The 27,469-nt window shown below is 40.1% G+C and overlaps 4 protein-coding genes across 4 annotated transcripts; all 4 read left to right on the top strand.

The window, feature by feature from the left end:
• Positions 1 to 1,284: 1,284 nt before the first annotated feature.
• LOC109476314 (suppressor of tumorigenicity 14 protein homolog) lies at positions 1,285 to 9,967 on the top strand. The gene is made up of 13 exons (XM_019777231.1): positions 1,285 to 1,374; positions 1,743 to 2,028; positions 2,178 to 2,243; positions 2,509 to 2,565; positions 3,192 to 3,314; positions 3,844 to 3,963; positions 4,555 to 4,665; positions 5,064 to 5,210; positions 5,772 to 5,955; positions 6,446 to 6,553; positions 7,180 to 7,343; positions 8,011 to 8,153; positions 8,649 to 9,967. Exons 1-13 carry the CDS (start codon positions 1,333 to 1,335, stop codon positions 8,805 to 8,807), a joined length of 1,710 nt encoding a protein of 569 aa, XP_019632790.1. The 5' UTR covers positions 1,285 to 1,332; the 3' UTR covers positions 8,808 to 9,967.
• A 994-nt stretch (positions 9,968 to 10,961) lies between these two features.
• On the top strand, positions 10,962 to 14,290 carry LOC109476242 (beta-1,3-galactosyltransferase 1-like). The gene is made up of 4 exons (XM_019777126.1): positions 10,962 to 11,118; positions 11,515 to 11,605; positions 11,746 to 12,113; positions 13,413 to 14,290. The coding sequence occupies exons 1-4, from the start codon at positions 11,007 to 11,009 to the stop codon at positions 14,288 to 14,290; spliced, it is 1,449 nt and encodes a 482-aa protein (XP_019632685.1). The 5' UTR covers positions 10,962 to 11,006.
• A 3,881-nt stretch (positions 14,291 to 18,171) lies between these two features.
• On the top strand, positions 18,172 to 21,344 carry LOC109476240 (mucin-5AC-like). The gene is made up of 6 exons (XM_019777125.1): positions 18,172 to 18,375; positions 19,575 to 19,616; positions 19,988 to 20,057; positions 20,442 to 20,703; positions 20,841 to 21,020; positions 21,133 to 21,344. Exons 2-6 carry the CDS (start codon positions 19,612 to 19,614, stop codon positions 21,342 to 21,344), a joined length of 729 nt encoding a protein of 242 aa, XP_019632684.1. The 5' UTR covers positions 18,172 to 18,375; positions 19,575 to 19,611.
• Positions 21,345 to 24,492: 3,148 nt separating this feature from the next.
• On the top strand, positions 24,493 to 26,862 carry LOC109476239 (hepatitis A virus cellular receptor 1-like). Its single transcript, XM_019777124.1, has 4 exons — positions 24,493 to 24,744; positions 25,287 to 25,715; positions 26,130 to 26,526; positions 26,717 to 26,862. Exons 1-4 carry the CDS (start codon positions 24,742 to 24,744, stop codon positions 26,860 to 26,862), a joined length of 975 nt encoding a protein of 324 aa, XP_019632683.1. The 5' UTR covers positions 24,493 to 24,741.
• Positions 26,863 to 27,469: the final 607 nt, after the last annotated feature.

Here is a 27,469-nt window from a genome sequence, read left to right as displayed (position 1 = left end):
AACAAATTTGCTATCGTTTGAACTATTCGTGGTTGAATTCTTAGAGTTTGTGAATAGCAAACTAGACACCAACATAGGTAAACATACTACAGGTATAAAGCCACCAAGGACGGCCATAATGCTTGGATAAGCTATATTGTGAAAGATTCAACAGGAATCAATTTGAAACAATCTTTTTATCCTACAGTGATCGTTCATTCATTTCGTGTCTTTTGTAGACTAAACAACATGCTTACGTCTTGATCCATAAACCAATTTGAATGTTTACACGGTCACGAACGCACTGTCAGGACTGTGTAGCGTTGTTATAAGGTGAGTCATACAATCTGCTAACATTCTTTCAAAAAGTGTAGAACAGAGATACTAATTTCCTAGTAGAAATTTTACAAACACTAGATAATGATTTAAACGTTAACACCGTGTTGGTGAAAGCCTGTAACATCTTGTTGAAAGAAAGGGCTCGGTTTTGAAAGGTACTCTCAGCAGCTTGAGGCTCTAGCTATACAATCTGCTAACATTCTTTCAAAAAGTATAGAACAGCGATTCTAATTTTCTAGTAGAAATCTTACGAACGGTACATAATGATTTAAAGAAAGTGTTGGTGAAAACCCGTAGCCATCTTGTTAAAAGAAGGGGTTCAATTTTAGAAAGAATTCTCACCGACGTCAGACTTGAGTCTATAGCACAGTGAAACATGACACCCGGCCTCCATGATGTTTTCAACATTTATTTCCTCATATTGCAATCTGCTGTTTTATCTCGAAATATCTTCCAAATACGTGTGACACATGTCATGAAATTTGAATTGTAGGACACTATATGTACGATGTTATCAGTTTTGTTACAAAAAGTCAAATTAGTTTGTTTTTAAAAGCCGTGCACATGATGGTTCCCCATAGACCAAGAAGGTCAAAAGTACGCCATCAAAATGGCGGCTCAAATACGAGTACGTTTAGGTTACATGTATGTATGCATGTCCCATTAATGTTCTAAATACCCGGTATTTTTATTAGAATACTAGCAAACACTCTATCTTTGTGAAGCAGAGAAAGGTAACTGTGATTTTTTCTAAAATAATTGATTGACTCTCCCTATATATAATATTGTGTGTGTGTGTGTGTGTGTGTGTGTGTGTGTGTGTGTGTGTGCACGTGTGCATGGATGAATGAGTATTTGTGTGGGTGTTGTTTCAGGTAATATTTCACAGATCCTGTACGCTGTTTTCAGTGATCATCTGAGTATTCCCAGCTGTTAAATATGACTAAATATGTGTTACCCTTCTTACTCTCCCACAGGTACTCATACTAAATCAGTAGATAGCTGCCTTACACAATGAATCATCAAACAAGAGTATATCCCTCGAACTCAGAAAACGTAAGGAAACATATTAATACATGTACTATTTTATACTAAAACTATATAATATGTTGTAATAAATGGTTGGAATTTTACCATTACAAATTTTATTAAGAACTTATTAAAAGTACATTGTATGTAGGTAAAACTTCTATCACTAAAAAGATAGGATAATAATGATAAAATAAAAAAAAACGCCATTGCATGATAACCATTACAGTCTTTTGCAATTTTTTCATCCCACAAATTAAGAGATATTGGTACCGTATAAATAATGTATTTATTATGATAGCTACATGTTTATTGCATGTTAAGTCGTTGCTATCTTATTTACCCATATCAGCATATCAATTGAATGATTAAAAACAATCCTTCTGCTTCCACAGGCCATGTTTGACAATGCTGCATTTGAAGGACACCCTTCCAATCCGGATGAACATCCAAACATCTCACACACCGCTCAGACTACTAGTACTAGTCTAAGGCCAGAAATTTTTCAACCAAATGGCACAGATATGAAAAGATATTCACAGCCACATGACGTATCCACGAAGAACCACATATACAAAAAGAAACTCTGTACCAGCAGGCTTGCTCGTAGCATTGTGACTGGTGCTGTCGTCATCGGCTGTTTAAGCATAGTAGGGCTCACTACAGGCATCGTCCTAGCAGGTATGGAAATGAAGATTTTTATTGATTTTGTGTCAATTTGCATTACTAGTGCCTAATCGTTTCTCATTGAAGTTTAGAAGAGAAATTGTATACGTATATAATGAAATTAATATTTCTAATCTGACTCTAAAATTATGTATATTATGCAGCAATGCCCACATCATCATCTTCATCATCACAAACACAGGCAATCACTGGACCTCCCAGGCGAAACCGTAAGTTCTCTTATGAATAAAACATCTGTAACATGTAATTTTATATTCATTTCCATACAGTATTCAATAGAATTATAGATTCATCATTTACCTGTAACTACGGTATGTATCAAATTTTGCATCCCAGTTCTCAATCAATATTAACTTTATTGCTTTAAAATTTATAGAACTTATATCGTTCGATTACTTTAGTTTTTGAATCACCAACACTGATTCGTTGTTATGTCACCCTTAATGAAACTATCATACTGTATGATCTGTTTAGCTAATGGCAAGACGACAACAACTTCGTCATTGTATGCCCCAACTCCAACTACAACTGGTGAGTGACATGTTTTATGTAATCTGTAAAGTATTGCATTTGACCCATTGCAAACCATGTGTCTACATATTAGTTATCACGGTTTAGAATCCACAGTAATAAGTGTATTTGCATAATGGTACTCATAGAGTAAATGCTATATATGTACACACAGGAAATTTAAAGGAGTGACAAAATATAATATTTTTTCATGCTCGAAAATTGCATAAACTTTAAGATTGCTAAAAGAGTGGATTTCATGCACTTTACAAATCAACATAGTATATGAAGGATCAAACTAGTGTATACGACGAAAAGCTTGAGTAGTTTACCTTTTATACACTTCCATGAGTTCATTTCCAAGGAATTTATGGCTAATGTAATATTCATCTTTGTTTATTTGCTTATTTGAGTTTACCACGAGTACGAGTATACAACTGGAAGGGAGAACAAAACAGGTACATTTGCAAAGTTGTCCTCCCAACACTACATGTACAATGTAAATACAGTTTACGATAATGAATACACAACAGATGACAATATTGAACATTGTGAACATGACATATTATACATTAAACATCAAATATCATACATTAAACATCATTTACTGTACGATACAATGTCAAGGAATATGTTTGTTTTGCCAGCCATGCTTACCTGTGCTGAGCAGGGTTTGTGGGGATGTGATGATGGGAAGTGTATCAACCCTGCCTGGCGGTGTGACAGTGACCATGACTGTACCGGAGGGGAGGACGAAAACAACTGTCCTAGTAAGACAACTACTTAGTCATAGAGCAGGTAGTGCATCTTTTGGTAGTGACCGCCCCCCCCCCCAACATCTTTGCTTGGTTGGTTAAAAGGCATCCAATGGAGTTTTTAGGACCTGGAAACCAGATTTTTCAAAGTCAATATTCTAGTCACTTATCTACATGCTGAGTTGAAACCACACTTTCTCAATGTGCATTGACCCCATGTAGCAAACATTCCCAAAATTTTGACAGAAAATGGTTACTAGAAGGGCCCTTGGCTGATTTTTAGGGTACCACCCACAAACAAATGGCCCACAAACAAGAAAAAAAGTTCTCTCAACTAGAGCTTTCGACCAGTTACTCTGGTCTTCCTCAGTAGACTGACCCAATGAGGCTTGTCACATGGCTTTTTTAAAGTGTGACTTCAACAATGGGTCAAAGGTATTTGGTAGACGATGTAGGCCCCCGTCGCTGTTAAGCTCTAGGTAAGAGAACTTTTTTTGTTGGATCAGAAGTTTTAACTTTAAACGTACTTTATTTTTGTTTCCAGCCTCCTGCACTAGTTACCAGTTTGAGTGTACGGACGGTGCATGTATACCCGGCAGCTGGCAGTGTGACACGGAGGCAGACTGTTCTAACGGGGACGACGAGCTCAACTGTACAGCGAGAAGTACGTTATGTTTTATACCATTAAAATGTATTTGATAATTGACATAAAATATGTCTTACTCTTAACATACCATTTATACTCTGAAATATATTCTTTATATGGCTTAACATGTCCTTTATACTTTGAAATATATTCTTAATACTCTTAATATGTCATTTATACTATGAAATATACTCTTTATACTCTGAAATATATCTTTTATACTCCGAAATATATTCTCCGAAGTATCCTTTTCTTGTTCGAAAAGAGATCAGCATTTAGTACTGAATGGTTGTGACAGCAGTGCCTCTACGAAGTAGAACTGCCATTTACTCAACAAATCACAACTTTGCAGTAAAATGACATATCATAATATGTACATGTATGTGCCTCTTTTTATCTATTTATTTAATCTTCATTGACACCTGGGTAGCCCCTTCAGCCAATAGCTGATTTCCAAGGAGGCCCAGGGGGAATACAATATGTAAACCTCTATACAAATCTCTTCGTTTTGTATCTATTACATAAACACTTATTAAGACTCCTGATCATAAGTATCAAAGCATTTTATTATATCTTAGCCTTATTTAGTCGTGTTGATGTCTTCTATAGCCTGCACTTCAAGTCAGTTCACCTGTGGTGACGGCGCTTGTATAGCGCTAAGCTGGGCATGCGACTCTTACCGGGACTGCAGCGGAGGAGAGGACGAACTGGACTGTGAAGGTGATTCATTCTGACATCTTCTTTGTCCACAGTCAGGCTTATTTGTTTTTCCTGCCAATCACTTTGACACAACGTTACAAACGTAATACCAAGTTAATGCATACCGATTTTTGAAGCTTATACATGCATACTTACTTAGATTTACTAAGAGCACTCAGATGATATCCAAGGGTTTAGAAAATTATTGCCATGTGTATTGTTTCAAGTTATTCACCTAATTGTTTTCGTACAATAACATCCTGTTTACAGAAAGCACGGTTTATTGACCAATAACGATTGCAATGATCATCATTATTAGGATACAAAGACTGCCTACATTTCAACTGCCCTTCATTTCAAGGGCAAAACACTAATAAACACATAAAGTAAACAATATATATGTTTTTTTTTTCCTTCAGATTCAACAGCGGAGCCTATCGTTCTCCGAGGAAACTGCAGCGCCGACCAGAGGTTCTGTTACGACAGTAACGCAACTTGTATTGCAGCTGCGCAGTGGTGCGATGGAGCAGACCACTGTCCCAACAGGAGGGACGAAAAATTTTGCAGTAAGTAAATAAAAGCAATTATGACACTAACGTCATGACTACAACATGTGGATTGGCATTGGACAATATTATTTTCGGAAAACAATTTTGAGGGAAAAGTATTTTTTTAAGATATGTGTATAAATAGAATCCTGTAACATACATACTCAAATTGAACTCGAGAATTGCAGTCACGTGTCTATGACGTAAGCGAGCGCCATCTTGGTGGGTCAAAGACATGAGTAAAGTCATGGTCTCATTAATCTTTATTAATTGGTTTGGCTGTTCAACACACACAGCCAGGGCAGCCCAGCTATTACAAATGGCTTGCCATACTGAAAAGACAAGACAAGACAATGACAAAACATTACAGTAGCAATGATATTGGTAGCTAAACATTATTCTATGTAAATAAAAACTTTAATAAAAGGACTGAGACAAATCCTTTTCAGCATTTGGATTCTTTTACATAAACATGCCTCTTTCTTGGCTAAAAAAAATTAGTATCTAAATGACGATTGTTGCCATACTCTGGATACAAGAAACTTTTTCAAAAATGATATTTTTCTTTTTACCATTCAGCTTGCGGAAGAAGACCTGTAGTAGAGACCAGCAGAAGAGGCAGACCGCGGATAGTAGGCGGGTCGGAGCCGGCCCGGGGTGCCTGGCCGTGGCAGGTGTCCATACATGACGGCGATAGTCACGCTTGTGGCGCCTCTCTGGTCAACACTAAGTACCTCGTCACGGCAGCGCATTGCGTCTATGAGTAAGTAACATGATGTCTTATGGCCACAGCAAATAAATTTTATGGATGACATGCTCCACAGACTCCAAATCTAATGCGAAATGGCAAAAAAAGGTGGGCGAAAAAAAAAAGGTTCCTACATTTTCAAATTTTGAGATCGTAAACCTTGTTAATGGAGAATTGAGGCAACAATGACAAGACCAGAATCTATATAACTCTTTCACACAATTGAATACAGGCGATGCAAGGACACAAATACTGTCCGGCACCTAAAAGCAGAATCGTTACAATTATAACACTGTGATTAGTAAAAACAATTATGAATGAATTAGTTATTTTGAATGAGCAAGAGCAACGTAAATAATTGCTGTTACTGTTTTTTATGTTTCCATATACGCCATATATTAGATTATATGTGTAGGTCACTTGCTCATGAATATATACTAGATTTAAGCTGGTAAATATATAATGTTCTTTGCAAGCAGTATTTGATGTAGTGTATTATTGATAGTTCGCAGATCCCGAGTAGATGGAAGGCGTACCTGGGCCTACATGAACAGGGAGAGACCACAGACCAGCTACAGACACGTCATGTGGACAGGATCATCATTCATGAAAGGTGAATATTGTACCCTCCAACCAGATTCCTTCGGGGGCAAAGCACTATCAGTTGGCCACCGTTTACCATTGGCATCTGTAGACTGATGGCTAATTTAAAGCGACTGCTTGGAGGTCATGAATTTGATATTCCCTCTTTTTAAAGACACGCATCTTACCGCTCTTTGTCCGATCTACCAATGCTAGCATATTTCAATAATGGCATACAATAAGTTAACGTTAACAAAACTTATCTAGCATTCAGTATGACATTCTAACAAACTTTCATTTTCTAAACAAATCTTAACCACAGTCGTCAACTGTTTAAACATAAAGTTAATCTGTCTTGAAATTGAGAGACGTTATGGTAAGAAAACCTGATGTGTTCTTTTGAAACTGCTTTGTACTTTTTTCTTCGGAATATATATGCAGCTCCAAATGCTAACTACATATCTTATGACTTAAAATTATACCACAGGTATGACAGCATCCAAACTGTTATATGATAGCCTGGGTGCCAGACTGTTCTCAGGGCCCACACAGGCCAGTTCCTCGGCTCTAGGTCCAACATGTCCCCAAGGAAATTATACCACAGCCTCCACATTTAGGCCTTGCATGCTGGCTAATATCTTATAACCTATACCACAGGTATGACAGCATCCGGACTGATTTTGACATCGCTGTGATGGAGTTGTCATCAGAAGTGAACATCACAGACCACGTCTATCCTGTCTGTCTGCCGAGGGAAGACGCAGAGTTCTCTACAGGGACAAACTGTTGGATATCCGGATGGGGATCCATTGCAGATGGCGGTAGGTGAAATGTTTATTAAAGGAATTAGACTACAATTAGAAAGAACAAGAAAGTGAAGAGCTAATACCTAAGTAATATTTTTGTGAATGTTTTGTTCACTGTTATTCACTGCTGTGTTTTTAGATGATTCTGTCCATGACCGAACATGCATATGGGTGAAAATTGAATACAGCAGATAATGACATTAAAATTTCTTGGATCCGTCTGAAACCTTTTTTTTACCTAACATCGTAGAACCATCTCAGAATGGAATTCACTGTCACCAAGTACAGTAGGAGCATTATTATTAGCTTTAAACAATGTTTAGAGTTAGATGTTTAAGGGTTAGGTGTAACAAGTCGTACGGTGTAATGTAGTCAGCTGCCGCCGCGCCGCGTGCCTGCGAAGCTGGTGTGTTACGCCGAAGGGTGGTTATACGGCTATACAGATACAGATACAGTTTCCCCTACGTATCTGACATGAAAACACAAGTAAATACAGGCAGAAAGTTGTACAAAAAGTCAGAGTTATACGTGATGCTGAGAGAATTGAATGCGTTGTATTTGAATGATGTATAAGTCATACAATCATTACTGTACAGTCAACTACCACTACTACCTTGGCTGGTCCAATAAGCTATGACAAAATCGTTCACTAATCAAAATCCTTGTTGCTTATTTTTTATAGCTGTTCAAGCTACCATATTACAAGAAGCCCGAGTCCCATTGGTCAACGCCACCGTGTGCGATGACGTAATTCACTATGACGGAAGGATCACGGACCGGATGTTATGTGCCGGATATGACGTAGGAGGGATAGATGCCTGTCAGGTGAGTACTAGTAATAATGTACCATGAAAATACTATTTATACTATTATAGTATTTTTCATCATGCTGCTTGAAAATCATTCTCATATGCTTGCGTGGATCGAGTAAGTCGCTTTGCTTCTCTATCGAGGATGCTTCGATGTCTTTCAACATGTTCAAAAGATCTTAGAAATAACAAGCTTTTATAATAAAACTTTGACTATCAAATTAGTAAGCTTGGTGCCAAGTGATTTAAGGTATCAATCAGATAGACTGGCAACCACTTACTTTTTTTAAAAACAAAAGTAACATGTTAAAGATTTTAGATACTATAATACCATATTGTTTATTCAAATAGCAAACAAATATGGCCGCATCTGTATTGGCCAAGTAAACGAATAGTTCAAAAGTGCTTGTACACTAAGATTAATTTTGCTTGATGATAACTTAGTTAGTAAGATAAATGTTGCTTGATGATAACTCAGTTAGTAACCGACATTGTCGTAACCACTTCACAGGGTGACTCAGGCGGCCCTCTGGTTTGTCAGGACGGGGTCACGTGGTACCTTGTGGGCGTGACCAGCTGGGGAGATGGGTGTGGCCAGCCCTACAAACCCGGGATCTACGCTGACGTCAAGTACCTCAGAGACTGGCTTAATACTAAACTCGAGAGCTAAGAGAAAAGATCTCAAACTGTTACATCTATGATAGCCTGGGTGCCAGACTGTTCCCAGGGCCCACACAGGCCAGTTCCTCGGCTCCAGGGCCAACATTCCACCAAGGAAATTGTACCACATCAACCACAGCTAGGCCTGGCACGCTGGCTAATAACTCTGGGCCTAGCGTGCTATGGGCCTGGCATCCAGGTTAGATCTATAAAAAGGTGAAGCTTATAATTACTTTTAAGGAAAGAAAAATCATAAATGTAATAGTAGGGTGGTCAGTTGACAGAATGTTCAGAGTCTTCACGTAGAACATGTTTTTGATTATATGTCCTATATACATATCACTTAATGTAGTCGTCAGTATCATAAATCAGACATTTATCAGTATGATAAAGATAGCTCAAGCTTAAGCTTCAGATAAATTGAAGGCAATGATATAATAAAGCCATATTTTGTTATTTGCACCGTTATATATTCATGATAACTTTATTGCTCAACTGTCAATGTGTAAATGTCACAGCTGCATAACATATCTTTCAAGAAATTGTTGCAAAGTTTCCGGGATTTTTAGAATTGGAGAAATTGTAATCTATTGTTATTGAGTAAGAAAGACATGATAAACACTAGAAAGGACGACATTTGCTCGGGGGCAAATGCAGCAGATGGCTTCACTACACACTTCGTGGTGTGGTGAAGCCATAAATATGCATATACTATTACCTAAATGATATTGCCTATTACCAAGGGAAATGTAAATACTCCATATTCTAAATATCTGCTAAGATGTTAACTGCTGTATGTATCGTTTTTTTTTGGAAATGTGACTTTGCAATAGGCTGTGGGCAGGTACCCAAATGCTGGTGGTTTATGTTACAAAAATTAGTTTGCTTCCTACATATCACAGAATAAATTCTAAGACGACGTTGTTCAATTTAACAATTTTGACGGCCGTTTTACACTTTTCAAGCAGCAGTCTGCAGTCTGTTGGGGTTTGTCGTTCCCACTTGTGAAATGTATTAAAGCAAGTAGGCACTCTTCAAAGCCAATAAGCAATTGTAAAACACGAAATAAACGAAGTAAATGAAATGAAATGCTCAAATCGACCTGCTGGCTGGTATTTATTCAGTTCATGCGAGGTGGCAGAGGTCAAGGTCAGACACAATAAAACAACATACGGGTTACAATATTGAAGTCCTTCCATATCTTGTCTTAGAGGACATAGCAATGATGTCTTGACCAATGTTGAAAACGTGAGATGCTTTCACACAATAACAAGGATGAAAATATTAAGCATTATGGTAAAATCACCGAATTGTACATGTTATATGAGCCGGTAGTAAGCCTTTTAAAATATATCCTTCTGATATTTTGAAAACCCCTGCACACGGATGCGGTGAAACATCAAAACAAACAGACCTTTCAAGGTTCCACGTCTCCGTGCGTTTACAGCCACTTCTCGCTGATGAGGAACAACCTGGAGTCTTGTTCAGTAAACAGGTAGAGGTAAGGATGTTCTATCAAGCTCCTTGGTTAAGGTTAGACTCTACCAGGCTTTGGGAGAAGGGTGGAAAGAATAGAAATTGGCCAAAAATATAGATAACATGCCAGGGGAGTTGGTCCGGTAGAGAGTGCAGTTTGCCGCACTGTACTCTCTAGCGGACCAGCCCCCCTGGCATATTATCTCTCATTTTGGTCAATTTGGCTCTTTCTAGCGACATCGCGAATCCTGGTAGAGGCTAGGTTAAGTAGTCTTTTCGAGGCCGTAGGGGCAGTGGGTTGTTCATCCTCTGTGTCTAGGGCACGGTATTATGGGAGGCAGCGCCCATCCCTCTCCCTCCACCATGTATTGAATGCGTTTGTTATGTTAACCGAAGGAAAACATATTGTCACCTTCGCCAAGAAGGTTATGTTTTCAGGGGCGTTCGTGTGTGTGTGTTTGTGTGTGCGTGCGTGTGTGTGCGTTCGTGTGTGTGTGTGTGTGTGTGTGCGTGCGTGTGTGTGTGTGTGTGTGTGTGTGAGTGTGGGTGCATGCGTGCGTGCGTGCGTGCGTGTGTGTAAAAGTATTTGTGTACATGGGTGTGTAATTCTTGTGTTTATGCAGAACCGCGCCTGGTCCTAACTTATTCAGGAAAAGAACTAGATAGGCATGGTCCTTGGTATACGATCATAGCAATTCTCATGTTACAGACCCGCTGAACACCAGGCATCAGCATGGTTCGCCTTTGGGCCAGACTTACCTTGAAGAGATTCGTTATTCTGAGCACAGTCGCGGGTTTTTTCTATATCAGCAGCTTGGTGGTTACACGTTGGAACACCACAGAAGGTAAATCATTATGTTTACCTTCGGAGAACGAATGTTGTTTTTGCCCTGCTTCTTTTTCTTTATCTTCTTCCGTTCCAAATAAGTCACAAGGTTAATGTCCTGGAGTAGACGACCGGGAGTGGTAACTGGTGCTGTAGTGGGCACCCTGTGGTGGTGGATTACATTATGTAGCAAGTGGCAGGAAAGAGTTGGAGGGGCTGGTCACCATATACAAGTATTTAAATATGTTTGGGTAGGAATAAAGAGAGGAGTAGCTTGTTAGGCCATGTGAAGGTAAATATTACTTTACAAATGATACCTTAGACCATTCATGTATTCTTTCTTTCATTCATTTATTCATCCATTCATTCATTACTTCATTCATTCGTTTATATATTTATCCACTTAACATTGCAGCGAAGGAAAATGAGTACAAAGACGGTCTGACCATCACTTCGCCACAGCCGCTGGATGAAAACAGGAATTTGTCAGTGATGACAAATAACAGGTATGTACGCTAAAAATGTCAAGAAAATGATCAATTGTATGCCACTTTGATAATTGCTCATATTGAAATATTGAAAAAAAGGGCTATAACTTGTGCAAACTGGGACCCATTTTCATTGGTTAATTCCACTTTTTGTGTAGTGACCGGGGTGAATTAAAGTCGATATCAGCCCCCGTCACGGTTGGGGGTGCACGGAAGGAAGACTCTCATGAGAGACCTGGAGGATATGGGCATCACTTGGGAAGGCGAGAGAAGGAAAGCACTGATGACAAGAGAGTGGAAATAAGTGGTGACTCACATCGTCATCAAGCTGGTGTGTTACGCCGAAGGGCGGTTATACCGGCTATACCGATACAGATACAGATGAGAGCGGTGAAAGCGAAGATAGAAAAAGAAAATTCCCAAGTTCAAACGTACACCACAACTCAGGAGTCGGGGCACACGGATACAGAGGTCATCAACCCTCACCCTTACACCTTCACCATCAACAACCCTGGGAAATGCAGCGGTAGAAAGATTTCTTTTGTTTCATTGCGTGTACCTTGGAAGAAGGAAAAAAAATATTGTTTTCGCTCTGTTTCCATGACAATGGTAACTGGTGCTGTAGCAGACACCCCTTGGCGTCGGAATACATTATGTAGCAAGTGGCAAGACAGTGGCTGGTCACCATATGTATGAATGTGTTTTTAGTAAGAATAAACTAAGCAGTAGTTTGTTAGGCAGAATCATGTGAAGGTGAACATTACGCATTTGATTTTTGATACCTTATGATGTTGGATTACATCATGTAGCAAGTGGCAGGGCAGTGCTGGGGGAGCTGGTCATCATACGGTATTGGATATTTATTACCTTCGCCAAGAAGGTTATGTTTTCAGTAGCGTTTGTCTGTTTGTCTGTCTGTCTGTTTGTGAACAGCATAACTCAAGAAGCTTAATATGTATTGTCATGAAACTTGGTAGGTGGGTAGGTCTTGATGAGACCTAGAAATGATTAGATTCTGGGCCCCCTGGCGGCTTTTGTTGGTACTGCAGCAGAACTTCCGGTTTTGATATCTCGCGATCTGGACATGCTAGGGTCACGAATTTTGGTTGGTAGATACCTCTTGAGGTGGGGAAGAAGTGACATGAGTTTGGGCCCCCTAGTGGCTCGTTCTGGAACTGCAGGAGCGTTTGTTGAAATTTTTTCAAAGGATGATAACTCGAGAACTGGTTGATGGATTGTCGTGATTTTTGGTATGTGGGTAGCTGAAGGGATGCTTGACATAATCAGATGATAATTATGCAAATCAGGAGCTAATTTACATAATTAATGAGGAAATTCTATAAATCTGCTTTGTTCGATAATAGGACTATGAAACACTTGTGACATGTAATTGAGAATAAAAAACATCTGAGGATATAGATTATGTAAATGAAGACCTAATTTGCATAATTAATGGGAAATGTTCATAATTTCATAGTTGTAACTGCTGGGAATTTCATACTTGAAGTTAAGTGAAGGCGAACATCAATAAACTTAATTTATTCAAATTATGACCTCATTTGCATAATTTATGAGGAAGTGCTATAATAGCCTTCTTGTTAAGATAAAGCTGTCATTGGGTGGAGAATAAGATCAACTGATATAACTCATGCAAATGAGGGTCTTATTTGCAAAATCAATTATCAAAATTAATTGTATAATTCTTCAACCGCAAGGGTTAACATCATTTGGCGAAGGTATGAGATCGTGGAACTCTTGTTGGGTATAAATTGGATACATAAAAACAGACAACAATTTCTTTACTTTGAAAATGTTCCATTTGTAGTTTCAGACGTGTTTCTCCTTATCATGGTGACATCAGCGCCCATGAACAGTTCACAGAGACACGCCATCCGTCGAACTTGGGGCAACGAAAGTAACTCCGAGCCCGGAACTGTCATCAAAACGGTCTTTACGGTAGGGAAAACAAACAAATCTTCGATACAGCTCGGACTGGAACGTGAAAACATGCTCCATAAAGACATCATCCAGGAGGACTTCGTGGATTCGTACAAGAATTTAACTCTGAAGACAGTCATGTGTCTGAAGTGGGCGTCAGAATTCTGCCCCGGGGCCAAGTTCGTCATGAAAGCTGACGACGACACGTTTGTGAACATCTACAGCTTAGTCAGACACCTGAAACATATGCCTGCAAGCAACACCAGCAAACTGGTGACAGGGTATGTTTACACGGGTTCAAAACCGGTTAGAGTCAGCCACTCAAAGCGAGGGAAATATGACAAGTGGTACGTAAGCAAGGAAGAGTACCCGAGAGAAACGTTTCCCAAATACCCCTGCGGGTTCGCTTACGTGATGTCCAACGACGTCATACGGCCGCTGTACGAAGTGTCGTTGACTCTGAAGTATGTCTTCTTGGAGGATGTGTTCCTTGGACTTTGTTTGGAGAAACTGGGAATCGAACCCACGCACCAGCGCGGGTTCAATATAAGGAAGGCAGCGATAACCCACTGTATTTCTGATAAACAACTGGCTTCCCACTGGCACAAAACGCCTCACGATATGGTCCACGCTTGGAACAGACTCAGCCACAACTGTAAAGTTGAAAAGTATCATGCACGCAATCAGGCATATGTGCATCTTCGGAGTATCCGCGAGTGGGAATATCTCGAAAGACTTTATAATACAAACAGGTCTCTTATCTAGGATATTGGGATTTCCTTATAGACAATCAGGTATTTTTCTACCCTTCTTACATTTCGATGACTATATCACATCTTCCTCAGGGCTTGGAAACATAAGCAAGGTAGGAAGAATACTTGGTTGTGTATAAGAAGATCCTAACCTAAAGTATGTTCTACCAACCTGATGAAAGTGGGGTCGTGTGGCGTAGTGGCAGAGTGCGCGACTCGGAACTGAGAGTCCCGGGTTCGAGTCCTGACATGCCACCGATCTTGTGCCCTTGGGAAAGGCACTTTACACGACTTTCCTCACTTAGCTCAGGTGTAAATGAGTATTGTCCTGTCATGTATTTGTCTCTGTGTTGGTGGCGGCATTAATATAAGTTGAAAAAACTTGAGTGTGTCGTCACCACGTCTGGTGATTACATGTTGGAATAAATAAAAAAAACCCTGATGAAATTATTTTCGGAGGTCTGTTATTTTCTAGGCATACTATCAGACTCCCACAAAAGGACAGTTACTCCGAATATGATTTTGAAATCTATCACAATATATTTTTGTCCTGAATATATTGATATACGCAATACACTATACACTCGACTGCCAGATTCCTTTCCAGCATTTGCTACGATGAAAAGCAAATTTAAATACATATTGACTTGTGACAACCCTTACATGCTATACATAGGGATATGAATTAAAGACTGTATGGACATTAGAAACTCCTCCAAATATTGTGTAAGTTGATATCTCATATTAGCCACCCACTTCTGTATTAGTTAGATTAGCCTTATGGAAATGTAATTGATATGTACTTACTTAAGTTAACTTAGTAGATGCCATACTTTTTGTACCATGTACAACTGTTGCGCAATAAAGTAATTATTATATTCAGTTGCGTCGATGTAATCATGTCAGTACCGTAACTCGTCCTTCTACTATTTGAGTATGTGTCTAATGATCATCTTTCTACACCTAAGGATATTAAGTTGCTTCTATTATCTTAAGTTATTTCCAAAATATAATCATAACAAACGCTGTAACTTTGCATGATCTTGATGTTTGTATGATTGTGAAAACTTTTGCCAGCCATTTTCACAAAACAAAGAAAAACAACGGATTTTCACATCGTTGAAACTATTCTATCAATGCCCTCACTGAAGACATAAAGGAAGCAATGCATGAAACTGCCGGGAAGGTGCTTGGGAAGCCGAGGAAGAAGAAGAAGCCCTGGATCACTGATAACATTCTAAACCTCTGTGATAAAAGACGAGAACTGAAGAAAACAAAGAAGTCTAAACCAGAGGCCATAGACCAATACCGCACAGTTAACATCACCATCAGATCTGAAATGAAGAAAGCGAAGGAAAGATGGATTTCAGACCAGTGCGATATCATCCAGGGGGGAATAGCCAGAGGTGACAGCAAAATAGCATATGCCACACTAAGAACAATAACAAATCCTCCACAGCAGAAGACATCTGTCATCGAGGATAAGAACGGCCAGCTATTAACAGAAGACAGTGCCATCCTGACCAGATGGACAGAATACTGCCAGGAACTTTACAACTACAAACTGAACCCAGACGTATCCATCTTACAGAACAACATGCCCAGACAGGTTGATGAGGAAGAAGAAGCCCAAGTCTTACCAGAGGAGGTTGAGGAAGCCATCCGCACCTTAAAAGCAGGGAAAGCACCAGGAGTCGACAACATCCCTGGTGAGCTCATCAAGTATGGTGGACCGGCTATGGTAAAGGTGTTAACCACACTTTGCCAAAAGATCTTGGAGAAGAAAGAATGGCCAAGGGAATGGACACAATCTTTAATCATTCCACTACCCAAGAAAGGCAACCCACGACTCTGTCAGAACTATCGTGCCATTAGCTTAATCAGCCACCTGAGTAAGGTCATGCTACGTGTCATCCTCAACAGACTCAAGCCCAAAGTAGAGGAGATACTCACTGAAGAACAGGCAGGCTTCAGGGCTGGAAGGAGCACATTGGAGCAAATCTTCAACATCAGGATGCTGGTGGAGAAACATCTGGACCACCAAAGGGAGATACGGCACAACTTTATAGACTTCAAGAAAGCGTTCGACCGGGTGTGGCACGAGGGCCTCTGGAAAGTTATGAGAGACTACAACATAGACGAGTCTCTGGTGGCTATCATCAAGTCACTTTACGACAATGCAACCAGTGCGGTTCTCCACAACAACCAACTCGGTGATTTCTTCAGAACTACAGTTGGAGTCCGTCAAGGGTGCCTCCTCTCCCCAGCTCTCTTCAATGTGTTCCTAGAAAACATTATGCAAGAAGCTCTGACTGACTTTGAATCATCCATCTCCATAGGGGGAAGACAACTTTCTAACTTGCGTTTTGCTGACGACATAGACTTGATGGCGGGCTCTGAAGACGAACACCAAGATCTATCAACTCGAGTGGAAAGCAGGAGTACCGCCTATGGTATGGAAGTCAGCACATCTAAGAGCAAAGGCATGATCAATGGCCCAACACCAGATGCAAGAACTACGGTGTCTATGGGCGGCGAAGTCCTTGAAGATGTGGACTCCTTCAAATACCTCGGCTCGATCCTGAACAGGGAGGGTACATCCACACAGGAAATCAGAGCAAGAATTGCACAAGCAACAGCAGCACTTGCTAAACTAAGCCCCATCCTGCAGAGTAAGAACATCAGCCTGCCAGTCAAGATAAACCTCTACAAGTCACTTGTTGCATCCATCTTCCTCTACGGCTGTGAAAGCTGGACCACAACAGCAGAAGCAGAGCGCCGTATAGAAGCCTTCGAGATGAAGTGCTTACGGAGGATACTTGGCATCTCCTACTTGCAACGGAGGACCAACGAGTCGGTGCGACAGGAAGTAGAGGAAGTCTGCGGCAAACAACAATCCCTCCTGTCAACTGTCAAGCAGCGGAAGCTGATGTGGTTCGGGCACGTTTGCCGACACAACACGCTGGCGAAGACCATCTTGCAAGGCACTGTAGCTGGAGGAAGGAAGCGGGAAGGCCAAGAAGACCTGGCTAGACAACATCAAGAAGTGGACTGGCCTGAGCACAGCACAACTGATCAGGGAGGCCGAGGACAGGACAGGATGGGCCTGGATCACTGCTGGATGTCGTGATGCCCCTACGACCTCTGAGGTCACGGGACGAGAGTGAGTGAAACTATTCAATTAACTTTCTGAGCTACATTACTCAATCACCAGCCCAGTGATCACTGCTTGGAGGCCCAAAATCTAATCATTTCCAGGTCTCATCAAGACCTACCCACCTACCAAGTTTCATGACAATCCTTCAAAAATTTCTCGAGTTATCGTGCTAAACCAGATACATACACATATACATACATACAGGCAAAGGCTGCGGCAAATATAACGTTAACGTTCATGGCGATGGTAATTGCCTGTTTTGAAGTGCTAACAGTACATGTGTCTCACATATACATACATACATGCAGACAAAGGCTGCGGCAAATATAACGTTAACGTTAATGGCGATGGTAAGTGCCTGTTTTGAAGTGCTAACAGTACATGTGTCTCACATATACATACATACAGACAAAGGCTGCGGCAAATATAACGTTAACGTTCATGGCGATGGTAATTGCCTGTTTTGAAGTGCTAACAGTACATGTGTCTCACATATACATACATACATGCAGACAAAGGCTGCGGCAAATATAACGTTAACGTTAATGGCGATGGTAAGTGCCTGTTTTGAAGTGCTAACGTGTCTCTCATGTGGCATGATGATTCCGAAGTCCAAATTTCGTGTAGGGAAAACCCAGGGTCAACAATAAATATCCGACACTGGGTGAGGTCACGGAAAAACCCTTCACGTGACCTAATGGAAATACCCGGTTACGTCATTCATTCACTATATAGAACTCTATACTTTTACCTCATAGCAAATCGTGTGCTTGCCTGCCGTCTTCTACTTTTGACTTCGTCTTCGTCCCCGACGTTGTATCTCGAAGAGGTTTAGGTTCAAGAGTTAACATCATAGCCAAGGACTTGTACAATACACCACGTAACGATTTTAAGTGGCGTTCAAAGTTTCCTGACGCCTGGGAACCCAGCCTGCTGTGTCGGTACGTTCTAAGGCCCATATTCTCGTACACATAGTTAGCAGGTTGGTACTGTAGTTAGCAGGTCGATAAACAACTTTGTATGGCCATGTACGGTACTGACTGACTACTGTGACGGCATTTTTTGCAACTACTGTTCTTCAGATAGGTTCGCTGTGTTGCTTCATTTTTGTAAAATGTATGTTTACAAACAGGTAGGTGATTTTGTATAGTGTACGTGACATTTTGTTGCTACCGTTGTTTCTCACTATATGCTTCTATATCTACGTTGCGTACAACCAACGTTGTATCATAATGTTCCCTGTCAATGTTGGCACAATCATGTTGGCATTTTGCTGATTCGATTACTACTACGAGTACTTTTGAATGGTATCTTAAAGGATTGAAAAGACGACGTTTTAAACACTGCATGTCGAAGAAATCCACGTATGTGGACCGTTATAATGACAGATAGGTCGACGGGTCAAAATTACCTTGTCAGTATTATCATCAAACGTAAAAACAACTTAAGACAACTTCCATTGTAACTAGGTGAGATTGTAGATTGTCTGTTAATAGTTTAATTGCTCTAAAACCCCCAAATATATTCATTTAACACGGCGATTTGAACCCGGAAGTAAGAGTAGCATGGCGATACTCAAACAATGAATTGGGTACCGTTACATTGGCCTTCCAGTTGAAGTGAATTTGCTTATATATCAAACTTGAATAGTTACACGAATGTATAGACATGTGCCGTCTTACTGATCATTCATGTGAGAGAAAGTTCAATTAAGTTAACTTTGTTCACTTTGTTCACCAATTCTAGACAGACCATTACTAATGGAAAATCCCCATACATCCCTAAATAGGGGATTCCCCATAGTCACTGCAGCGGCCATATATGGCGTATGATAAATAAAATAGTGTTTTTTGATGAATCCACATATTGCAGGTGTTGCTTTTAGCTGATAATTCCTTATTGTTAGTAAAAATGCTGAAACCATAATTCTGTCTATTTGCACTATTTATTTACTAGTGTTCAAAGGTCGCAAAACATAGTATTCTTCCGCGACCCTCTAATCATGAGCAGTTCGTGTATAAAGTAGTGCGTCACAGTACTTAAATTTTTCTGTGCACAATAGCGAGGTGGAAACTGTGCTGAATGGTAGAATAACTCAGTTTTGAAAGTATTTGAGTTTGATTACGATTTATATTCGCAGGTCGCGTGAATTTTCGCCTGGATACTGTTACTACATAATGCTGTGAGTTGTCGCTTGGCGGGCGGAAGTCCTTTGAAGGGAGGGCAGCAGAAGGCAAAGCCTGAGATTTTTTAAAGCCATTAACATATAATTCATAGATTTTCCCCCGAATTTCAACTTATTCCATTTTATGTTGCTTTATTTTGTACCCTACTATGACTACTAAAGCGCTGACGTTTGTTAATTTATTTGTCTTTATCTATGTAAATTTCTACAGGAAATATTGTGTTCTGCTGCCTTTTAACTCACAAGGAAATACCAAGTACTGTCCATGTTTCGGTGTGAACTACTCCACAATTTACCCTCACCAAAATGTTTGTCACCTTACTAAAAATGCATTCTAAAGCTTCTCATAAAGCGTTATTACCTTCCAGTAATCTTCAGTACGCAGAAGCAGATAGAAATATTAAATTTACCCTTCAAGGCAGGAGCCTAAAGGACATGGTGAGTTATCTTTGTCGAATTATTATTTGTTTAACAAACATATTGGCATGGAATTATATTAAGGGGAACTAACGGCCTATGCATCTACACTAAGTTGAGGAATGCACTTGTTTATTTAAAGCATGATTTTAATATCTCTATCCCCTACTTGTCTGTAAGTATCTGTGTTTTTTTTAGAAAATATCGGGTTGACAGTGATCATTTTCATTTTATGTTTTCGTGTGTTGTTGGAGGTGCAGTCAACAAAACCAACCATAACTGTTTATAGATTTTAAAATCTAATATCAAGTGATACATTGTAATGATTCATCAAACTACTAATTGTACCTGTAGAGATATATTAGGTAGTCTTGATTAAGTAGTTTCAATGTTCATCCCCCACAGCTTGAGTTGAACAAGGTACATCCGGATCCAGCACCACAAGTTCTGCCTACCTACTCAGTATCAGAGGAAAAAATGACCTGCGACGATAATCACGAACTCGGCAAGATTCCAAAGACAAAAGAAGAACCCGGGAACATCACAAATATTGAATCACAGTTGAAAGAAAGGACCTCACGGTGCACACGCCGACGGATAATTTTCTCTGTAGCAGTCGGGGTCTTCATTGTAATCGCTGTGACCGTTCCAGTAGTTTGCCTTACAGGTATAGTAAAATTTTTACTCTCGTTTGCCCGGTATCGTATTTTTTTCTGCAACTGGATGAAATGCAACATGCCATTCCTACGTTTAAAGGTGGTCGAATATTGTTAAACTGTGATTTTTTCCCCATTCTTTTATAAGTTGGATGTCCTCCATCAAACAATACAACATCGAATGGTACAATGGATCATCTCCATGTTACCATCCTAACGACATTTACAAGTAGCCCTCGAACAACATCCAATACGATTAATCCCGGAAGTAGTCAACAACCGGTGTCCGAAACGTCACATCCTCCCACTACAAGTACTTCAAAAGCAGGTACCTCTAAAATTTTGTGAACCTTTTTGTGTTTTTTGTTTTGTTTGTTGAAAATCTGATATATTTCATTTTTCTGGAGGGAACTTACATCTGGACTTTTGTATATCTACAGAAACTTCTCAGCAAACACAAGGCAATACAACATCTAGTGACACAGATCCTACGACAACAACAACTCAGGCAAAGTCTTGCAGTGACCAGAACTTATTTGAATGTAATTCTACCGGAGAGTGTATCTCTCGGGAACTGCGATGCAACGGTATCAATGATTGTGTTCCAGATGGGGAAGACGAGAAGAACTGCCCGGGTAAGACCAACACTTAATATTTTCAAAATTATCAAAACATATAACGTGGACATTCATATATTATTGAGACCTCATTCATTGTAACATATAGTAAAAATAGTACACATGTCATATTGGAAATGCAAAGATATTGTGTACGAGGGGTGATCAAAAAGTTCTCGGCCTCACCTAGAAAATAAAGGTCAAACTCCTATTCTTTAATATAGCTGTATACTATGACGTCTTACATCACTGCACACAAAAATTCAAATTTTTATATTCATTAATTAGCACGTGAAAATGGGGTGGGTGAGGGCAAAATCACAAAATGGCCGCAACAGAAGCGTGTGCTGTGATCAAGTGTATCGATAAAAAGGGATGTCTCCTAAGGAAATCCATGAAGACATGGTCAAGACACTTGTTGATGACTACCCTTCTTATTAAAATATAAAGAAGTGGGTTGCTAGCTATAAGCGCGACAAGGAGAGCACAAAAGATGAACATAGGTCAGGATGCCACAAATCAGCACCATGGACAATCCAGTTGAGGCCACCCATCACATGGTAGTGAATGACAGATGTGAGACTGGCCAACATGTAGCAGGTTCTTTGGCCTGTGTTATGACCCAGTTCACAATATTTTGCCGAACATCCTGGGGATGAACAAACTGTCTGCATGGTGGGTGCCTCGAATGTTTTCTGAACATCAGAAGTTAAACAGGCGGGACATTTCAAGGAACGAATTCAGTCCAATGCATGCAATTTCCTCAAAACATTTGTAACCCAAGATGAGCTGGGTTCACCACTTTCACCCCGAATAAAAACAGCAGAGCAAACAATTGAGGAAGAATTTTCCCCGGCCCCCCAAGAAGTTTTAGCGAGTTTCGTCCGTTGACAGGGTTTTTGCCTCTGTTTTCTGGGACAGTAAGGAAGTAATCATGATTGACTACCTGCGAAGGGGTTAAAGCATCAATGGGGAGTACTATTCAACAGAATTACGACAGTTGAGGACAACGATTAAAGAGAAAAGGAGAGGAAAGCTCCGAGGTGGCCTGCCAACAACGCACCTGTCCACACAGCACAGGGGTCAGTGGCAGCAGCAAACGAATTTGGGTTTGCAGTCTAACCCCACCCTTCCAAAACACCTGACCTAGCACCCTTGGACTTCTACCTGTTTCCTAAACTCAATTTCCACTTACGCAGTCAACGTTTTAATGGTAAAGATGACGTCATCTATGCGGTATAGGCCAATCTGGGGGGTCCAAATGCAACCTTCTTCCACAATGGGAAAATAAAGCTGGAACATCACTGGACTAATTGCATTGCAGTTAGAGAGGACTATATTAAAAAATAGTGTAAGAAAAATTTTAATGCCATGACGTTTTCTAGGTGAGGCCGAGAACTTTTTGATCATCCCTCGTACAATCATACATTTTATCAACGGCCTGTAGTAAAGTGTATTTATTAAAGTGTATATAATAGTCTGTACGCAAGAAGAGGTCAGAAATACATTGTGAAAATGCTATTTTCTTGAACAGGTTGTTTTCTTGTGTCTTTTTTAGCGTCGACCTGTGGGATTCATCAGTTTACCTGTCTAGACGGGACTTGTATACCACAAAGCTCTCGGTGCGACGTCGACGGGAAGGAAGATTGTGCCGACAAATCAGACGAACAAGGCTGTAACGTTACTACTTCAGTACCGTAAAGAGGAGAAAACAGCTAAGAAACTATGACGACTCTTCACGTGGCAGCTGTAGTATCTTCTGTACGTCGTCCCGTTCCACTCTGTGAAGAGCATAGTCGTGGCGCCCATCTCCATTTCTGTAGCCCTTGGGCCACACAGTTGTGCAAGCACCACGTCCAGCAGGGGGCTAGTCCGCTGGTAGTGCTGTGTGTTTGACCTTCCCATACTCTTTCTCATAGATGGTGAGTGCTAAGCAGAGGAAGCAGTCTGTACCATTTTTAAAGACTTTGGTGGTATGACCCGGCCGAGATTTGAACTCACGACCTCCCCGTTACGAAGCGAGCACTCATGCACATAAAGTATTGTACCAGTCCCTGTACGTGCATGAACATAAACATGAGACGAAACTTGTGGTGCTGTTGATAATAATAATACATGTACATCAAATTCCCAGTATATTATACTTTACCCTTTGCAAGGGTATTGCGCCCTCGGTACATGACATAGTGTGTTGGGGGCCGGCGGTGGTGCTGAAAGTAACAACAAATCAAATAAAATCAAAACAAAATATGAATATGATCAGTGATATTTTGTACATGACCGCACTATCTAATAAAATTAGAATAGTAAGTTAATTCCAAAGTACTACCCGGATGCTATTGCAAGAAACAATGTATATATACGTGCTATGTACAGTAAAAGCAATACACCGGCAATGCCTGTGAACAAACTTGATATGTTAACACCCATCATCATAATGTTGTTTGGGCTATCAGAATATGTATGTTGTATTTCTTTAACAAATGATAACTGCTTTATGTGTGTGACTCGTTGTGCATTACGTTCTGCAATTGACATTGACACTGTGTTCCAATGACTGTAACTCGTTGATATAAAAAGGATGTATCAAGAACGTATTAAATGTATTTTGCTATATATGCAATGTTTATGTCATCATTTGCTTCATATCTATAGCATCATATGTAACGTTTTATAAGGACTACCAATGAAGATGTATATCGACCGAACATGTTTCAATATAAAAGGTTTGTCTAAGCTCATTAGAAATATGAATTTATCTGTACAGCTTAGATGTATGAAGAAGGGGAACATATCAGCTTATAATTTAATGATTTCTTTTTACTTTTCAAATGTTGTCTTGTTGTCTGTAAAATCATATCATGCATCACATTCCAATTATAAAATTAAAAATTCAATTTGCAATGGTCACTCAAAAATCGCCGTCTAGCAGAAATAAGGTTTTAATTGCTGCCACTTTATTTTCATTGTACCATTTGAGGGCTGTTATGCCTCTCAACAGTCGCCAACTGTTTTACTGATACTGACCCCGACAGCCCTTGTAAGTGAAACGTTATTGTCTTTGTTAGCGCGGCGTGTCCTGTGACACGTCGGTCGGTGTAGAGAAAAAAATGCCCAATATACTGTTTCACTCACAATAAAAACAAATAGGCCGAGAAACCGCGACTCATTTCATCGTACGAAGTGACTTTTTTGGCTCTTTGAAGCAGTACAGCTGGCCTATGTAGCTGTCATTAAGTGCTGTTACTGCTGTACAGTTTCTCATGCTGTAGCAGGCGGCAATTTCTGCTGTGCATTTTACTGTGGTATCGTCTGTAGTATAAGGTCACGTCACTAGACGCCATCTTGCAAGGGGCATTCACAAGTATAACTTGTTCGTCAAGAACAGAGACCTTCTATCAACGTACCAAACTTCACGCAGCAGCCAACAAAATGGTAAGAATCTTTTCATGTTAATGTTTCATGTTTTATTTCTTTTTTAAAAGGAATACGTACAATCACAAGGAAACTTTAAAATTCTTTGATGGACAAAATATACCCATGAAACAATCAATTCTTGATAGTTTACAATTCTAATGGTGGTTTGAACTTCTCGATATCGCCTGCCAAATCGTACTCGCCGCCATCTTGTGAAATTTGACGTCAACCCGTAGTGACTCCCAGCTTATGTGTGTAGGAGACGATTTTGTCCTTTAGATCATGCAGAACAACGAAATGATTCAATAAAACCATGAATTCACAATTAACCAATTATGTAGTATTCTTTTTAAAACATCATAATCTTTTCTATGTTATCGTCTATATTGCCCATTTGCTGTTTTGTTACTTGTTGCTCTTTTGTTATTATTAATTGCCATCGTATGTACTCCTCTTTGTCAGGGGTGTGGATAAGATTAGCAAGTTGCCCATCACTGTGTTCTGTACGTTTCTATGTTTCTCAATAAAAAATCACAAGCATGCAAAATGTTTCACTACAGAATCACCCAGAACGACAACACAGAGACTACCGGTACTCTCCTATCCCCGGTGCCGGTACTGTAGGGATAGAGCTACAGGAACTGTCAGAAATGCAGGATACCGGTCATCATGATGGTGAACACTTTATCCGCGAAGGGAGACCACTGTATGCCAGTAACAACTGCATGAGGAGTAAAACTGCTGTTACAGCGTTATGTCTGACTCTGGTACTGGTCCTCATCATAGCGCTGGGGGTGGGAATCAAGATCGACCAACCAAGTACAACAAATCCACGACCTACGGTCACGTCTTTGAAACTGAAAGATTTCGCCTTCAGGGGAAGGGTGAAGATACTCGTGGACATCGAGTTAACTCCGGAAATGGATGCTCAGCTGCATGACCCATCTTCGGCTGTGTTTGTGACCCTTGCGAAAGAGATAAAACAATCGGTGGGTTATCAGCTTTTAAATTTGGAATTAATGTGACAGCCATGCAAAGGCTTAGTGATACGCATACATACTTTTAAGGTAGTAATATTACAATCGTTAGCAATCTTTAACACATTGTTCTGTTGTGCTAATGAATTTTTGTGAGACTGTTATAGGCTGTTATGTTATATAATATCGTAATATTATATATCCTAGCTATAAGTTATTGGCCATTATACAAATTCAGAAAAGTCATCTACGTTTAAATTGTAATGGCTAACAAGTAGCGTTATAAAATACTATTAAATCATAATGGAAAATGTTCTATCCCAATTCTAAAGTAATGTCAGCATTTCAGCTTCTGGTCGCATGTTTCTTGTTTCATTGATACATAATTTTGATTGATTGATTGATTGCTATATCTATTCTGTGTAGCTGGCAGCCACGTACAAGAAAAGCAGTCTAGCACACGCCTACAGCTTCACAGAGATCAAGCGACTACGGAAGGGTGTCTTCTGTAACTTCGTCATCCACTTCAGGGCTGACAGAGACCCGGACGTGCAAACTGTCCGGTCGGTGATAGCCCACACCACGACACTAGGGCACCTAACCATCGACCCAGAGTTTACAACTATCACGCGCAATGTACACCAGCCTGTGTCCAGCACTACAACAGCCTTACCTACTACTACTACTTCTACTGCTATTACCACTACTACTACTACTACTACCACTACTACTACTCCTACTACTACTACTACTACTGGCACTACTACTGTTGCTACTACTGCCCAAGCTAGACCGACGACGACAATGGCCAAATCAACCATTGGTAAGTTTATCTTTTTTATGTATTACTGTAAAGCAGGCCGATGAAAAATAACCTAAAGAAGGACACAGAAGTTTGCTTTTTTCTAGCATTTTATGTATTCAAAAATTAGGAATGAAAAATCCACATTGTTGCATGTAATGCTACAGGTTGCTCAAAGGGTATTACTGAACATGAATGTGTCTATTCGCAGGAATCTCTACGGAGGGTGAAACCATGCGTACATCGTCAGAACTGCACCTTACGACGCCCCTGATCCACAGACTTAGTGCTTCGACAGCTACCAGAAGGACCACAGACTCCACACCACCGGTCATCAACACTAGCCTGTCAACATGAGACTTTTATGGGGTCGTGTGGCGCAACGGCAGAGTGGTCGACTCGGAATCAAGAGGTCCCGGGTTCGAGTGTTGACATGCCACCGATCTTTACACGACTTTGCCCACTAGACTCAAGTGAAAATGAGTATTTTCCTGTCCAGTATTTGTACTCTGTGTTGGTGGCGGCATAAAATAAGTTGATGTAACTTGAGTGTGCCATCGCTATGTTTGGTCATAAAATTAAAAAAAAAATTATCTTTCAAGATTTCAGAAGACTATGTTTCAGCCAAAGACATAGCTTGACGGTCATAACATATTCACCTTAATTTAGTGTTAATTGCCTAATTAATGTTGAAAATAAAGGCTCCAGCCATGTTATATCAGCTGTATATGACTGTACAGTGATAGGCATTTTGAAAGTAGAGGCTGTGATTTGTTATGATCGTGATAGGCTTAGTGTGCCCAAGGAGGTTGAGACTTTCTTGGGGGTATCACTCTGTGTAATCATAATTGGTATTCTAATAAACCTTGCCATAAACAATAAATTGCATATCAAACCTATCAAATTCATCCTGATCCAGTCAGTATTAAAATTGCCTGAAAAAATCATAGCTAATATCAAGGGG

This window comes from Branchiostoma belcheri, unplaced genomic scaffold (assembly GCF_001625305.1).
Source record: "Branchiostoma belcheri isolate BF01 breed outbred unplaced genomic scaffold, Haploidv18h27 scaffold37, whole genome shotgun sequence".
Taxonomy (NCBI): Eukaryota; Metazoa; Chordata; class Leptocardii; order Amphioxiformes; family Branchiostomatidae; genus Branchiostoma; species Branchiostoma belcheri.
This window is presented reverse-complemented; position numbering and strand designations above follow the sequence as displayed.

Bases quoted from the DNA above. Each gene is read 5' to 3' on its own strand.
- LOC109476314 (XM_019777231.1), top strand. From the start codon at position 1,333: ATGAATCATCAAACAAGAGTATATCCCTCGAACTCAGAAAAC. The intron at 4,666-5,063 runs GTGATTCATTCT...TTTTTCCTTCAG, and splicing joins GGACGAACTGGACTGTGAAG to ATTCAACAGCGGAGCCTATC. The intron at 8,154-8,648 runs GTGAGTACTAGT...ACCACTTCACAG, and splicing joins GAGGGATAGATGCCTGTCAG to GGTGACTCAGGCGGCCCTCT.
- LOC109476239 (XM_019777124.1), top strand. The intron at 25,716-26,129 runs GTGGGTTATCAG...TATTCTGTGTAG, and splicing joins CGAAAGAGATAAAACAATCG to CTGGCAGCCACGTACAAGAA. The intron at 26,527-26,716 runs GTAAGTTTATCT...GTCTATTCGCAG, and splicing joins AATGGCCAAATCAACCATTG to GAATCTCTACGGAGGGTGAA.
- LOC109476242 (XM_019777126.1), top strand. From the start codon at position 11,007: ATGGTTCGCCTTTGGGCCAGACTTACCTTGAAGAGATTCGTTATTCTG. The intron at 11,119-11,514 runs GTAAATCATTAT...TTAACATTGCAG, and splicing joins ACGTTGGAACACCACAGAAG to CGAAGGAAAATGAGTACAAA. The intron at 12,114-13,412 runs GTAGAAAGATTT...TTCCATTTGTAG, and splicing joins CAACCCTGGGAAATGCAGCG to TTTCAGACGTGTTTCTCCTT.
- LOC109476240 (XM_019777125.1), top strand. The intron at 20,704-20,840 runs GTATAGTAAAAT...TTCTTTTATAAG, and splicing joins TCCAGTAGTTTGCCTTACAG to TTGGATGTCCTCCATCAAAC. The intron at 21,021-21,132 runs GTACCTCTAAAA...GTATATCTACAG, and splicing joins TACAAGTACTTCAAAAGCAG to AAACTTCTCAGCAAACACAA.